General features: G+C 38.1%; 1 protein-coding gene across 3 annotated transcripts in view; it reads right to left on the reverse strand.

The window, feature by feature from the left end:
• Nucleotides 1-1,048: 1,048 nt before the first annotated feature.
• The window catches only part of LOC124170762 (VWFA and cache domain-containing protein 1), a 57,441-nt gene continuing 41,802 nt past the window's right edge, over nucleotides 1,049-16,687 (reverse strand). For all 3 annotated transcript variants that reach the window (XM_046549704.1, XM_046549702.1, XM_046549701.1), the window contains 2 exons: nucleotides 9,923-10,150; nucleotides 1,049-7,001 (listed from right to left, as the gene is read on the reverse strand). In XM_046549704.1, the coding sequence (XP_046405660.1) occupies nucleotides 6,625-7,001; nucleotides 9,923-10,150 (605 nt within the window). In that variant the 3' untranslated portion in view covers nucleotides 1,049-6,624. The remainder of the gene's footprint in view (nucleotides 7,002-9,922; nucleotides 10,151-16,687) is intronic.

The raw sequence follows: 16,687 nt of genomic DNA on the forward strand, positions 1-16,687 counted from the left end.
GAACCCTATGTTGGCATTAGCCAGGTTGTAATGATAGGCTCCAAAGGGACCAGGACTTAACGTTCATCTGCTGGACAGAGTGGTGCACTGGAAGTGCCCTCCACATTACACTCAAGTAGGGATAAGGCCATCTCTGATAGATGTATCAGCGAAATTGTGCTCCCTGTTAATGTGGTTAATTTAGATGACTATCCTCAGATACCTCATTTCTTCAATCTCCAATCTTTGTTTGTCTGCAGGTGGTTAAACGGATTTCCTGAAAAGTGCTTTTAATTAGAAATTTTTCGAAAATTAGCTTTTCTGCGAGCATTTAGTATCACCATTCCGAAATTTCTCCTGGGTAACAGAAGTAATCTTAGTGTCAGAAATGCTAGCAATTCAACCCTGGGAAACATTGTTCAGGAATACAACGTTGTTTCTCTTACGGTAGCACATCATCTGTGGTGTTGCTTGTGAGTTAATAAGATTATTAGGCTTCATTTTCTTGCCTCCAAAAGAGTGATTGAATCCGGGAAACATAAATATGATGCGATTGAAAAGGATTTCATGATATTTTACCATAAAACCCCAAATGTGAGACTTTTTCTGGTTCCGGTTCTGGCTTAAATCAGAATTATACAAAAGTGTACGACTAAGTGTTCTAAAAATAATGAGCTAGTGTTATCCTGAAAACTATACTCCTCCTCAATACCAACTCTTGATTTTACACAATGCCCATATTACGGTCTCTCCAATTGCGTAAAATCAAAGTTTTCCTGTATTTTCTAACCTTATTTTCATTTATTTTATTATTTTTTCTCCACCCCCCCCCCCCCCACTGGTTTTCGACCCCTCCAAATGAAATTCCTGACTATGTTGCTGTGTGGCACCTCTTAGTCACTTAAAAGTATATCTCATATTTATAGAAAGCCATTCCAATCATTACAGACCCTAAAACCTGAAAAAAATGGCTGGTCCTCATTTAGTGTTTCAAATTTTGTTCCCCCTGAAAAACGTTAAATCAGGATTCTATTGCATGTAGGTACATTAAGTGAGCATACTCCAGAAATATTACATCAATTGTTTAATTCACAGTATATACATTAAAAAAGACTATGCAGTCCACTCAAAAATTCGGGCACAAGTTCACAAGAAACAATTTTAATAAAAATTCCATAATATTTTTATATAATAGAGCTTTCTTTGTATAGATATATCTTTACCATCACAACTGGGAGAAAAATATATAAATATTCGTAGGATTTCATGTTGAATTTCTCCAAATAAAAAGTTAACTCTTCAACACTACGACCACATTTCCTCTTTTTCCATGGCAGTCATTTATATACAATAGCCAAGAATTCATAGCACACAGACACCTTAGCAGGACCTAATACTGACAAAAAAATTAAAAAAAAGCAAACAGCAAGGGAAAATGTAGTGGGAATAGAAATTAAAGAAATACTTGTGATATCAGAGAAAAAGGATAAACAAAATATTTCACCATTTAGAAGTTTAAAGATGTTTCAATAAAACTATTTGCCTATTGGACAACTTGAGCTGCAAAATACTTAGCCATCAGAAAATATATTGCCATCACGTAAAAACATCACAAAAATTACAACAAAGTACTTTTCTAAGAGCACCGTAAGTTCTGAAAATATAAAGTTTTATCTTGACACATTCACACACATTTAGCAAAACAATCAAAGCTAAACTCTGTACAGAGGATATCGATAGCATGTCTAAAATAATCTTCAACCATAAGTTTGGCTGCAGTTCATGGCAAGTATGTCAAAGTAAGATTCCAAAAATAGTTCAAGTCATTGGACACTTCATGGAATACATGGCACCAGATTGGTAACAAGATTAAGAAATTCTAAACATACTCTAAACATTCCAATACGTCGAAAATGGTGTAAAATAAATTCTGGGTAATATAGCAGCAAGACTAAACTACATAAAACACACAATTTGACTGAATTATACAACCTATGGCTAACAACTAGCTCAATCTAATGTATGGTGCACACAGGGATAAAAAAGGAGCATTAGCAGCTATTCAAAAGAATACAGCAAGACTTTAAATTCACAAAAAGAATGATTACAAAAGGATATTTTTAATGTTAAGGTGAGCAAAAATGACTCAAAAGGGGGTAGGTAGCTCACATTATACATTTTCAAAACTCTTTTTCCCATGACTTCCCAGCTCAACCATGAAATATGTTTACATAAAAGTATTTCATTCAAGCTAAGAGGCAATCCAAGGTGAATTAAATGGCCAACGGTAGTTAGGGAACAATAATTTCCACACCAATCTCAGCCTGAACTATGGACATACTGAAGGTCAAAGGAAGCACTTGGCCATAAACCTTGAACACAATTGCTATGCAAGCCAAGAAATACTAACAATACAGGAAAACATAATACAGCAGAATACCGATTATCCAGGAGCAGCTTTTGCGGATTACCCATGCACAATTTTCACTCTTTTCCACTGTTTTACGTGATCTCTATAAAAAATAAAATTGGACGCAAAACCACCAGAATTACAGCAGTTTGATGCTAGGCTTCACCAGGCTTATTATTTCCATTAAAATTCCCTTCGTAAAGCGGAATTACTTTATTTACTTGCAGACAAGGAATGTTTCAAGTTTACTTGGACGTCTGCTCAAATATTGAAAATGACGATAAGCTGTGGGAAAAAAACTCCTGATTAATTTAAACGATTCTTCAACAGTTTAGCAATCATAAGCCAAGAAAAATGTTATCCACGCTCTTTAAATGTATTATTTAATCGCAAATGCGCAATTATTTCCGTGGTCTCACATCCTGTTGAATACACCCCAAGAGAACCGCAAATTTTGTTGAACACAGGCATATTTATGCCGTGACTAATCAAGGTCTAACTGAAGAGGAAGGGATTTATAGAAGTGAAGGCAGTGGGGGAAGTGGAAGCATAGATGGAAGAAGTAGAGATTGCATGAGTCATAACCAGCAATCACCGGCGTGGATAATCTAGAACCGCTGCTGCACGATGGCACGATCACGTGCTAGATGCATTTATGGGAGCTCCGTATTCCTATTTTCCAAGCCTCCCTGTGCGTGACCGCGCTCTGTGATCACGGATCTGCAACGCACTGTTGCTACCAGGGCAACTTGTGCGAGATGCGACTACATGGCGTCGTGCCTGACAGTTTAGTTTCCGACATCGCGCAGTGGTTTTGAAGCATTTGTGCAAACCACTTTTCTGTATCTGTAAACCACAGCCAAGGATGTGTGCTTTTTGAAACCAGGTCTTATGCGGAGCGATAGGAATACAAACATAATCACGTAATTGCCGCTAAAAAAATCGTGGTAAGGCGAAGAAAGCTCTCAATGAATCCAGACACTCTGAAATAACAGAATAAGTGCATATATAATAATACATTGTTTGATTCTCTTAAATTATGAACATGTCAAGAAATTAATACGAGTGTTTGGATTAACCATGTTTTCCAAATATTCTTGCCACCTCTCCCAACCATTAGCCCGGATAATCGGGAGTGTGCTGTATTCCTCATTATTGGCTGACAAAGGCAGGTGAAAAGGATGATATTATTAAGCACCACAGTACATGCACAGTTAACTTTTTCAGATAATCAACTGGATCTTCAATTGGTACATTAAAATTAAGCCAAAATACTGAATGAATTCCTGCGAAATGAACAATTTGTACATAAAAGAAAGACAATTATTGTGAAAAAGCTTTGATGCTGTGAATGCTTCAACTTTTGTACACCTGTATGAGTAAAAAATAGGGATGGTTGGATTGGATGTATCAGACTCAAATATCCTTGTATATTTTGTTTCATCTGATGATACAATTAGATTCAAACTGAAAAAATTGGATCTGGAAACAACATTCAAAAAATGTTTTACAGCCTGTTCTCAGCTTGTCCAGAGTAAATACATGAGACGGAGTACTATAGATGAAATTTATCAACCTTGGTAAATATTATAGTTTGTCAATATTAATCATAGCCATACAATTCTTCGCACACCTCTTTCATATTTTCTAAGTTAAAAGGATGTCAGAAATGACAATGCAAACGGAAGCATGAAAATGAGCACCATAATTGTAGTTAATTAGGTAATTATAAATATTAATTTTGAGAGTTGAAAACTTTTACTGGCATTCAAACACTTTAATATACTCCCTCATGAATGAGAAGCTATTGCATTGAGCTAACAAGTACACGATTCAAAAATTTTTAAGATTTCGTCTAACAATTAAAATTGCACCCAAAATTAGTACCCATAAGAGATTTAATTTCTTTAATAAATTTGCTTTATAGCGTAATTTTAAAATGCACTTCTTTCCAAAAGTATCCCACAATCTGACACCTGAAATCAAAGATCCGTCTAGTCTTGATCCAGATCCAATAAAAATCCAGGATCCTTCCATCCCTTGTAAAAAAATACTAATTTATAAATAGAATGCACAAGGTACCAAAATCACACCTTAAAGTTAGAAATTAAAACTATATTTGAGCACATTAAATTAAATTCTAGCGAACATAGTGATAACTGAGAGGCAAAATATATGCATTCACTAAAAAACCCTGAGAGGGTGGATGTGGAGGACAATAAACCCTAACACACGCATCCCAAAATATCTGCTGCCAGGACATGATCATAATGCATGCCATTAATCATTACTGCAATAACAATACCTCGGCGAAAACAACCATTGCGTAATAGTTGCACAGTACAAAGCACACTCAAGCCATGTACTTACAGTACAATACAAGCCATTAAATTCTAAAAAACAGTAGCTTCACAAATTCAGTCTTTTACTTTAGTTCCTAACTCATCAAATTTTAGGTAACGGTTTTGAGTGACCCACATAAAACAAATAATACAAAAACATTGCAGCACTTCCTATTACATCATTTTTCATCCTCTATAATTGTGACATAATGGAGATGCAAAGAAAAATGTGCGCATTACTGATTGTAAATTATGTACAAAATTGAGGTAGAAAAAAAGGAAAGCATCAAACCAAGAGAACTAATGCCAGGAAAAACTAGTACAAAAAAACTTTTCCATGCTTACATCTCCTACTCAACAGTGAGGAGTTTGTTCAAAACACATGAAAATACCATATAAATTAGCCACAGGAAATATAATACATATCCACAGAAACATTTGTACTGCCCCACAAAATCCTGGCTTTAAGCCCGAAATTTCATTAGCTTTCGGCAATCAACGAAATATAATTTAGAGTTAATAGTAAAATTAGCCTGTACATCTTCAAAATAATATTCTGAAGTCATACCTCCTCCTTATTAACCTACCAGTAAATGCCATTATGAATGACTGACCAATGAAGTGTTCCAGTCTTTGTTCAATCCGAATTTCACTCTCTGCAAAAACATGTATTAAAATGTTTAGAGGTTTCAGAGGGTATTTCTCACGCACAGTATTAAAATATAGCATACTGGGAAAAACAGAAGCGATATAAAGTTTAGATTTATAGACAATTATACAGCCTGCCTAAGTCTGCAAAGCATGTTCAGGATGAGTATCGAATGGAGAAAAAGTTGTCTGCATAACTAATAATCAAAAATAAATAAAAATTCCAGCACGAGAAATATGACACAATAGGCTAGCCATATTTCATACCATATTAATAATAACCATAAACATTTTAACCACATTCATCTCCTATATGAACTTTGGATTTCAAAATTTCATTTCCAAATTTTGGCTTCAAGGATTATTTTGAGAATACTGGGGGCGGAAAACTCATGAATCACATACTTCATTCCCATCCTGCAAAGCAAGAAGACAAGACCACCAAAATGCAACAAATGTTTTTCGACCTTTTCCTCACTGCCATCATAGTTTGGCTGGTGGTTTTCAGAGAAGAATATGGCAAATCCACAAAAAATTGTAGAAGTTAGAATACTACAACACAGTACATGTATGTTCCACATCTATGACTGTCTTACCCCTCTAGAAATTCTAAGTGGTAAGTAATTCATAATTGACTCGTCGACAGAAAACAAGTACACATAAAAAGGCACTTCTTCTGGCTAGAAATTGTCAGTAACATGACATCAAACTGGAAGTGAAGCTGAATTTCCACCCCGCCTCCGTCAAAGAACACTCAGATAAATATTCAATGTGTATGGACTTTCAATACACAGATATCAATTACCCGGAAACAAGCATTGCCAATGAATGTGCTCGTGAATACAACTTTGAAACTTGAATCACAGTGGCTGCAAGGAGGACCAAACACACCAGAATAAATAAGAGAGACAACACTCGAGGGTCTGGAAATAATGGACATCTTTTGGAATACATACATTTGACCTCCTTGGTCCTGGGACATATCTATCGTTATTTTGGACTGAACATCATGTTTTCTGACTAATTGGACGTTACGAAACAACATTATTGATTTCATTGAATAATGCTTGGTTATGAAGCTGCCATCTGTCAGGAAGCACTGAACTAGTAGCAATAATGACATTTCACTTAGCCAAACAGGAAAAAATTCAAACGTCAAAGTATTGTATACAATACGCCAGGACCGAGGAGGATAGCTGAGGAGAAAATTCAACGATATGATGAAAACATAGTGTGCATTCCATCTTAATGAATGTCCACCATGTGAACGGTGACTGGGGCTAGCATGCGATGTGGCTGCTCGGGCAGCACCGTCATTTGAGGCGGAGGGGAAGCACCAGCCACTGGCTGTGGCATGGGGGATGAGGCACGAGACGACGACGGAGGTGACAGGGAGGGTGTGGTACGGCGCCTCTCGGCATCGGGGGGTGGCGGAGGCAGGAGCAACAATAGCGGCTCCGCAGTGTGCTCCGAATCTTCGTGTGGCGTCATGGTCGAATAGCCATGATCGCTATCACCACCTGGAGGCCTCCGGTAGCCAGTGTTCACACGATAAGGCGATATCGGCAACCCACTATCTGGCACCGCAATGGGTTCCTGTCTGTTCAGCAATATATTGTTCCCTATTCAAGGAAAATGAATAATGGTTATCCTTTTCAAACACAAATTTTATAGGCATATTCATGCTGCATGCTGACATGCTTACTATTTAATTTTATTCATTTATTTCCAACTTCCCTTTAAACAGCAAATAATGGCCTTTAAGCAGGGGCCATAACATTAACATTTCACAGCACAAACAACCATGCCCTGGATAGGAATTACCTACCCAGGCGGGACTCAAACTTGCAACCTTTGGTTTCGCAGGTGAGGAAAATAGTTTCATGGATACAGGAAGCTCTCAACAGTAATACCAAATCCAAAATTGACAGAGATTACAGAGAACAACTAAGTTACTGTCACAAGAGAGGACTCTAAGCACCTAAGAAAGCCTCACACCCTGGTGCAGCAGACACAATTTCATCCAAAGAGTGCCACAAAGTTGGCTTGGCGCACTAAGCTGGGGCAAGGGAGCATTGTAATAGAGGGCTTAAAATCAAACTCCTAGCTAGGTATTAAATTAAACAAGACCAACAGAGCTCAAAAAATTTTCTGTTTCCAATTTCCATGACTATTTCCTGACTTATATCTTGAATATTTTATATTTACCTGCCTTTACATCAATGGCAAAGCAGACATAAATGGGAATTGCATGAAAAAATGCAACAAGGCATTATGTACTGTGAAATTAAGCCATGTGGTAATGCCAAGCCAGAGCTATCCACGCTCTCCAGCTAGGATAGCAAAACAATGCAAACTTCGTTGCTCGAATTCAGCCACAGCAATCATAATTTCACCATCACTTTTCTACCACAGTTATCATCTCCTTGGAGTCGTCTTTAGAGATTTTTTTCATGACCATAACATAAGATCCCTAAATTTCAGTCCTGATTTTTATTTCCCTGGCATTTCCTTGACCGGTATGACGCATAATCAAATATGCATATGGTATGTTCCTAACAGGGTCTGACAATTCAGCATGTGGCAAAGCACACTCTTTCTAAATGCCTGGTTACATGATACATTAACAAACAGCTAATGTAAGAGGACATTACCTATTCTGAAAGTGATGAATGTGAGAATGAATGCAAAATTCAATGTGCAGCCACCCAACTTGAAATAATGCATGAACTAAAACTTTAACCAGCTTAAATTTGGTTCATGCAAACGTACAAGTTCCATTTTGTCACAGCCATTTACGCAAATGTACAATAAGGTTTTAAATAAGGATGAGTCGGTTCTTAATTTTTTTCGGTTCTTGGTACTGGTCCGGAATTACTGTATATGTAAATGATTCAATCGTAAGACCACTTCCAGACAAAACTATTTTCTGCCAACCGCTGTTCATGGTACGGCACACGGCATTGCAGAGAGTCATCTCCGTTCTTCTCGCCTTGAGAGCTGCCTAAATTTCACACGATTGGCTACCGACGAAAAGGTGTTTTGTATGAAAGCGGACTCAATGTAGCATTGTCTGTATTTCACGCCATAGACGGCCATCACTGGACCAAATGGGTGCTGTGACATCAACAGCTCGATACAACTAATTTGAAGATGTCCATAGAGACCGATGGTAAGCTGAAAGAACGGTGCCATGCCGCGGACGACAGCAGGCAAGTCACCTCGTTTGAAAGCCGCCGGGGCTATGGAAATGTTATAATGTTGGTGAGAGCAACAAACTGACGAACCCTTAAATGCATGAGTTAGCAAGCAACTCTCAAAATAAAAAAGTGGAAGCCATGCAATCGGAAAGTAATACAAGCATTTTTGAAATCCCTATTCACTTTTTGGTGTTAAATATGCTGCAGACCATTTCGGCTTTCAGCACCAAATTCAAATCCTCACCACCGTTTCGATCCAGTTCCAAAGTACCAACTTTATGCGATCGGTTCTCCATACTAGTTCCACAGCCAAGAACCAGCAGTACCAAGAACCACGTACCGGAACTGACCAATCTCTAGTTTTTCAATTAATGAATTAAGTAACCAGGCCTCTTGGCCAGACTAGTATTTAAGCACTTTTGGTGAGACAAAAGGCAGTATTACACGACACACTGAATTGCCCAATCTGACGTACATGCGAAGGCGCAATCAAAATTGCATCGTGTAAAGCGGTGAATTGCTAGAACACATGCGAGAATGCGTGGATGCGAGACGGCAAAATAGCCCCTGTTCAAATTTCGTTCATGCATTCGCGCAATTCAACGCCATTTTACAAATAAATGCAGCTCTAACCTGCACAATTCCATGCCCCGTGTAAAACGGCCTAAAGGAGTGGTGACAGTCGCAGCTGGGTTTAAAAATTTCCCAGGAGATTCAACACTGTACAACTCCAGAGTGCTGCTTTTTTCCTCTAAATGTATTTCAAATAGCAGGTGAAATATATAGTTTCTCCTGGTTTTGATCTTTGATCATTGCTACCAAATAAAATTTAAGTCACACTTGTTTCAATGAGAGTGACTCAAAGGGCGCAGTCAGGAATTGAGGCTAGGGGGGGTTATAGGCGTAACTGATACTGGGGGTCTGGAGAGTATGGAATACCCACCAGGGGAAGTAAGAGATGCTAGGGCTCTCCCCCAGAAATTATTTAAATAAATGGTTCATAATGGTGAGTTTTACGGCTTTCTGAGGGATATTTTATCAATCTTTACACTATTTTATAAGTAATATTAATCCAATAAAGTAAAATGGATTAAACTTAAAAATTTCTCAGGGCACTGGGGGGGGGGGGGGGTTTCATCCCCTAAACCCCCCCCTCGCTGACTGAGTGACTCAACACATTGACGTGTGCTCTGCAGTCTATGAGTTTAGCTCAGTCTCAGAAGACACATTGGCCTCTGGATATTTTCCCTAAATTTTTTTGCTGGCCACAGAGAAAATTTTCAGAGTATGGAAGCTTCACAAAGTTTATTCAGGACACACTGAATATTTTGATAGTAATTTACCTGAGACTGACTCTTCATGGCTATCAATGTCATCCACTTCGTTGTCCAATTGAGACATTCGTACCGCTGTTTCAGGCACAGAGCTCAAGTAGGAATGATTATTGCGATGCACATGGTGGCGGTAACAGTATATAATCAATGCCAGCACCAAAAAGAACCCCATGATGCCACCAGCAACTGGTCCAACTGGAGTGGACCGAAATGATGCATCTTCAGACGGCAAAGGGTCTGGAGACAGAAGAGATATTTCATCAGCACCTTCTCACAGGATTAAAATTACACCCTGGTTCTAGAAAGCAAATCTTTCCAGTTGAAAATATCTATTATTATAACAAAATGGAAAGTAAAAGTAGTACACTATACATGTTTCAAGGACACAACCAAGGTTTTGCAATATAGCTACACTCCCAGGATGAGTTAATTAGATTTTTTGTAGCACATGAAGATGTAACTATGTAAATTAAGAAACCTGAGTTATTTCTGTTAAATAAGTGCACCTTACTAAAAGTACTATATACTTTTATTTCAAAATGGAAATATTTCACAAAGTTAAGCTTGAAGTGATATCTAATGACAAAAATGTCATTCTTACCATTGAATTTTTCACTATCAATAACATCAAATCACAAAACTGGCAGAGTGTAGGATAGAATCACTACTCCAAGAAAATTATCCATGAATTTTTTTACACTTGCCTGTTACATAGCAACAATGTAATATAATGTACAGTGAGTCCTCGTTTAACGTCACTTACCGTTCCTGAAAAATGTGACGATAAACGAAATGACGTCAATCGAAGCATAATATCCCATAAGAAACAATGTAAAAAGTGAATATCGGCTCCTAGACCTCACAATTCCTACGCGAAAAAAATGTTTGCGTATCATATCTGGGGCATGTTTTTACGATGGGAATGCCAAACTATCGCATAAATAAGAGTTCCTGTCTTCATCGACGACAATAGCAGCAGTGACGTAAATCCTTCTCCATTTTTGCATCTTCCAGCATTTGCTTATCAGCTTCGCTATGGTGGCCGCCCGGGCGAGCGTCGCCTGGGCATCATCATCGCTGAAACATCGTCGCAGTTACAGGAACCAAAATTATTGGGAACTCGGCGAAAAAAGTGACGACAAAAGCTCCGAGATCTACACGGAAAAATGCCTTGAAATCACTTTTTAGGTTCCTGAAAACTATTACCGTATATCTCCGAATATAGTCCCCCCTTTTTTTCCAAAAATGGCCGCGGAAAAATAAGGGGGGGGGGACTATAATCGAGTGTAATCCAATTTAGCATACTAAAGGTGACCATAAAGTAATAAATAACGGCATAATGGCTAATGTTCTCGTAGTCTTTCTTGTTGAGTATATTTACAGTGGCGGCTTGCCCATAAGGACTCTCGGACGCCGCCCCTCCCAAATATTTGAAAAAGTAAAAAAATAAATATCCATTAATTTATAATTATACATCTAATTAATCAAAGTGTTCTTTCAGTCACATACATCGAAAGTGTTGGAAAAACACGAAAAGAAATAGCGCGAGAAGTTCGTATTTGTAGCCGTGGGGCGCTGGCCAGAACGTCCCAATCCATCCCCATGCAGTTATATGGAGAGTGGTAGTGGTGGGGGCCGCTGGTGCTATGACGCGTCTAACGTTGTGTCTTATGGAAGTCTTGGGACGTCGTCCGAGAATGCGCAGAGCGACGTGTTAGTTGACATCGCTACGCAGGCCGGCGGGCGTATAATCTGGCGTCTACTTGGTGCTGCCACAGAAAAGGGACGTATGGAATCAGAATGGTCACTGTACTGGGTGTAGTTATACGATTTTAATTTTTAATTACTGGTAGGTATTGCTACAGAAAATAAATTATCCCATTATGGTTGCGTTTTTTGGTGTTTGAATTCCGGAACACACAAAATCCAACCAGTTAAAGGCCGTATTGATGTAAGAAAACTATTCTCGAGTATTTGCCACAGTTCTATTATGATTACGAATTTCAAGAACATTGGGGAAACTAGTATTATAATTTTTAGGCCTGAACAATGTAATCATATCTTCCCGATGATTAGAAATGCGGTACCTATTTTTCAGATAAATTTATCAAAAGACCTGCAGTATTAGGAAAAATCAGTTATCATTCCCCACTGATTAATAATTTAAGGAATAGGTGCGTGCGTGATAGGGTGAAGGATTAAACATGATTTAACCCGTAAAACGTGACTTTAAATGGAGTCATTCAATGAATGTCAAGAAGTTTTGCGTACAATGCACCTTTTGTGTGTAGGTTCATCATTTTTCTAGCCGTCCTTGTTCTATTAGTTCATGTTCACCTAATTCCTCAGCGGCAGAGCGGTAGCTGTCTGACGGAAAATGTCACTTGGGTCTGATTTAAGTGGCTTCGAAGAGTTCATATCAGTGCGGAGATCCTTACAGCTCCCATCTTTGGCTCAGAGTCGTCTTCTTTTACGATCTATAATTTATTTTCTATTATATCATGGCAATGATTTCGAAGACATGGTTATTCCAAGTGCGACCCGTTGGCGTTTCGTGTGTTTACCACATATGAATCTTAGACTCAAGGAGATGGTCCGTGACGTCTTTTTTTTGCTTGAGTGCCTTTGCTGACCTTAAATTCGTCCCTCAGCTGAATCAGCATTAGTGGACCACGACTTCTATCACCCTTGAGTCTTCCTTATAGTAACGGCAAGACTCTCGGAAAGAACGGAGTGAAATGAGTTCACACATCATTTTCGAGGAGTTAACTGTGGTTAATTGCCGATTAAGAAGTTTCTTAGTGCTGTGTGTACATTCAAGAAGACAATTTTGAATTAATCAACAGTGCTAGTTTTTGTTTTAGGGAAATATAGGGAAAAATTGTCCCCAATTCTGCGTCCAGGCACCTTGTTCTTTTTGGTCGTATTTTTCGTCGGCCCATTTTGTGTCGTCCCTTGTTTATTAAGTCCCTTGTATATTTATAGACTAGTGCCCTTGCCATGTGTTCAATCGGAAAGAAATTGTTGTCCGGCGCTGATTTCAACGAACGTGTAATTGATCACTTTGCTGGACAAAAGGAAAGAAGGATGGACTTCTGCAATATAACTAAAGACATGTGAGTATTTCAGATTTTGTTAAAAATGTGTGAGAAACATTTAATTATTGATTTAAAATCATACTGTATTCAAGAAGCAACGCGAACACCGCAATCAAAGTTTACATCTGCAATAGCAAAGCGCGCGGATTCTAGTAGTGTTTGTTGCCTAGTGGAAGTCAGTGACACTCCCCTCCCTCCTCAGGTGTTACAAATGTAATTGCTACCTAAATCATTGCAAATGTTGAATATATTTGACAAATAACGCATTATGATTGCAAAACGAACAACATAAGTGTATTGCGGGCATATCCTTACGGAGAATGTAGGCGCTAAAACCTAAAGTTACGTATTTTCGTTTGTATTTGCAAAATATCGCAGCAAATATATTTTTATTCAAGATCATTGATCAGTATAATCGAGAGTCCGGACTTAGCCGATCCGTATGACCGCGAGCCTACTGCATTTAGTATTTATTAATCAAGCTTTATTAGGAAAACTAGGTATTTTTGTTGAAAAAAACGGAACATATGGAATCACAAAATTTAATTCCTAGATTGCCGTAAAAACTTAATAAAATACACGAAATGTTAAAAAATTATGACCCCTCGGTGGAGTGCGCCCCCCCCAGCATTTGACTCACGAGCCGCCACTGTATATTTATGAGGATTATAATCAGAGATATTAGTAAATACTGCCACGTTTTACCGGAAATTAAGACAATTTTTACCACAAATGTTGTACAGATACGATTATTCCGATTCAAATAGCATATCGAATATGCGTTTTCACGGAATCCATCGGGTAGCCGCTAATTTTTCTTGGAAAAGTATTGTTAGAATAATTCAATCGACACTGATCACTTAATGACGCAAAACAGTAAATAATTAAAATGAAAACTAAACACACACTATCATTACATTAATCGAACACTAGAATTGAATCAATAGTATATGTACCCGTCGCTCATTTAATAACTACACGATTTAAATAATTGCGAAAAATAAACAGATAAAGTGAACCTTTCGTGACGATTTAGCATTTCATTGCGTCCAGAACCAGAAGCGCCGGCATTACTGCATTTGATCGAAATACAGCGACTCAGCATCGAAAGTGTAATCAATTTATTGAGGTATATCTTCAATTCGTCAGGGTAAATAGGATCGATAAATTACGTCGCATAACGTTTCGCAATTATTTCCGCGATATTTTCTTTATTAAAAATAATTTTACGTTCAACAGTGAGGTGATGGATCAAGTAGAAAGATGAGGATCAATCCTGCCGCAGATTAGAGGCCTTCAAAGACGGAGTTTCGATGCCAATTTAAAAATAGCCATTGCAGAATACGCCGTAAATCATAGTATTTACAGCGCTAGCAAAGCGCTAATACATCGCGGAAGTCATTTCGGGGGTCTCGATGCGGCAGATTCAAAGAATTAGAGGAAAATATCGTCGAATTTGTGCGCAAATGCAGAACAGAAGCTCTTTGTGTAACTTATGCAATGATTCGCGACGAGGCATTGAAAATTGATATAATTTTTTTTCAGTTTTAATGTTTGTTGGAAAAAGTTTATTTCTTAATTTTATTACTTTGATATTTGTAAGTCCTGTAGTTTAATTGTTTTGCTTAGCAGGCATTTGATAGCAATATTTTTATAATATTTATAATTTATTTAACACAATTTTATTTAGATTTCCTAAATTCTTCAGGTCACTTGGATTTGTGATGACTTGATGGGTGTGTTACACTGGATCTAAGGAAGTTTCAGGGCCAAATGCAATACTGTTTATGGGCTTTAAGTTAAAGCTTATATATTGACATTGTCTGTAGTCATTTGGAAATCAAAAATATTAATAATTTGTGAAGGTTTAAAAAATACAATAGCCTTGGATACTTAAAAAAATTTCTCATTTCTTCATTACATCTGGTTAAGGAACTATAAATTACTGATACATGCAATGGATCACAACATGCTTTAGGTATAGTTATTTTGTTGTGATGGAAAATATGTGAACAGATTTGTTCTTAATCTTCACAGAAAATAATAGTTTTTATCGAATCTAGAATCTTAACTTGCTAACCACAGAAAAATTGCCTTCCTTTACATTTTAAAATTTTTCCCAAAACTGAGGTCTCCAAATTGGGGGGGGGACTATATTCGGGGGGGGACTATATTCGGAGATATACGGTATGTCAAGTAAAACCTTGCGCACCTACGCAAGAATTCATTTTGCAGAAATTTTTGCTAAAACCGTAATAGCAATTATCAATAAACAACACCGTTTTACACTTTGTATAGACTGACTATATTACCGCCCACAAAACGAACAACATGCAACGCCCGCCGCTTCGCCTTTTTTTCCCGCGCGAAATTTAAAATACTTGACGTTATCGCGAAGCGTAAGTGCGATAAACGAATGACGGTCTCAAAATTTTCGTGACGTTATCACGAAATGACGTTAAACGGGGTGACGTAGAACGAGGACTCACTGTAGTGCTTGAGAGGCAGAAACCAATTTGAGGCATATAAAAATACTTAAGAGCTGTAGCTAGCAAATGTTTTGATGAAATAGGAGCATCAACAGGTTCACGAATTATCTGAGACATGTTACAATCTCCCAGCAATCAAAAATCACATGAGTAGTTCCCTAGCCTCCCTCTGCGGCCACAAAAAGAATTACATAAACCTCAGCCCAAAAAAAATAGTTTTAAAGGCACAGTTCGGTTAAAAAAATGGAAATTTTGGATAGGATACAATTTTAAGTCCTATAAAGATAGTAATGTCACAATCCAGCTGAACAAACGTTTTCTTAGCCCTCCGTGACCACAAGAAGCCAGGGAAGTTTAACTACAGCAAGGGATAACATCTTAGAAAAGGGGACTACAAAAGAGTGTATCACAATGATGCATGACACAACTGACCACACTGATGATTCTGGAATGATTGCTAATCGATATGATCATTTTTTTGTTACACATGTATTTATCATAAAGGTACAGCTAGTCACTGATACTGAACATGAGGATGGGCCATAGAGGAAAGAGCACAACAATAATGGCAGAGCCTTCCTGGGGCTTCGCCACTCAGAGGGGGGGGGGGGGCACATGCGCGGAGGGATGGGGTCCAAGGTTGCGGTAACCAGCCCCTTCGGCGGACCTCCCCTGTGCGCGGCCCTTCCCCTCGGAGAGTGGAAGGGCGGTGGAGAAGACGTTGAACGAAAGAAAATGAATGAATGAAAATGAAAGAATAATGATTATATTGATGAATAAAACTGGGTGGTGACGGAAATATACATATACAGTGGAACTTGGTTAGTACGTTCCTCCTTAGTACGTTTTCCTCCTTAGTACGGCGATTTCCCTCGGTCCCGGTACCATCCGACCAAAATACAGGTAAAAGAATTTGGTTAGTACGTTTGAAAAAATTGCGCTTTCCTGGTTAGTACGCTCAATTGCTTGCCGTGACGCAACCCGCAACTCGTTCTCTAGTGTCTTCTTAAGGGTCGCAAACGTCTGAATTCATGATTTAATTTATTATTATTAGCCATTAACATTCTTCCATTCATTCCACATCTCTTTCTTCTACCGTAATTTATCCAAATGCATTTCTGAATTCTTGTGACGTGCTGAATAATACCTAAAATGCGGCCATTTTTCGGGAATGTCTGACTATGAAA

Source organism: Ischnura elegans, chromosome X (genome assembly GCF_921293095.1).
Source record: "Ischnura elegans chromosome X, ioIscEleg1.1, whole genome shotgun sequence".
NCBI lineage: Eukaryota > Metazoa > Arthropoda > Insecta > Odonata > Coenagrionidae > Ischnura > Ischnura elegans.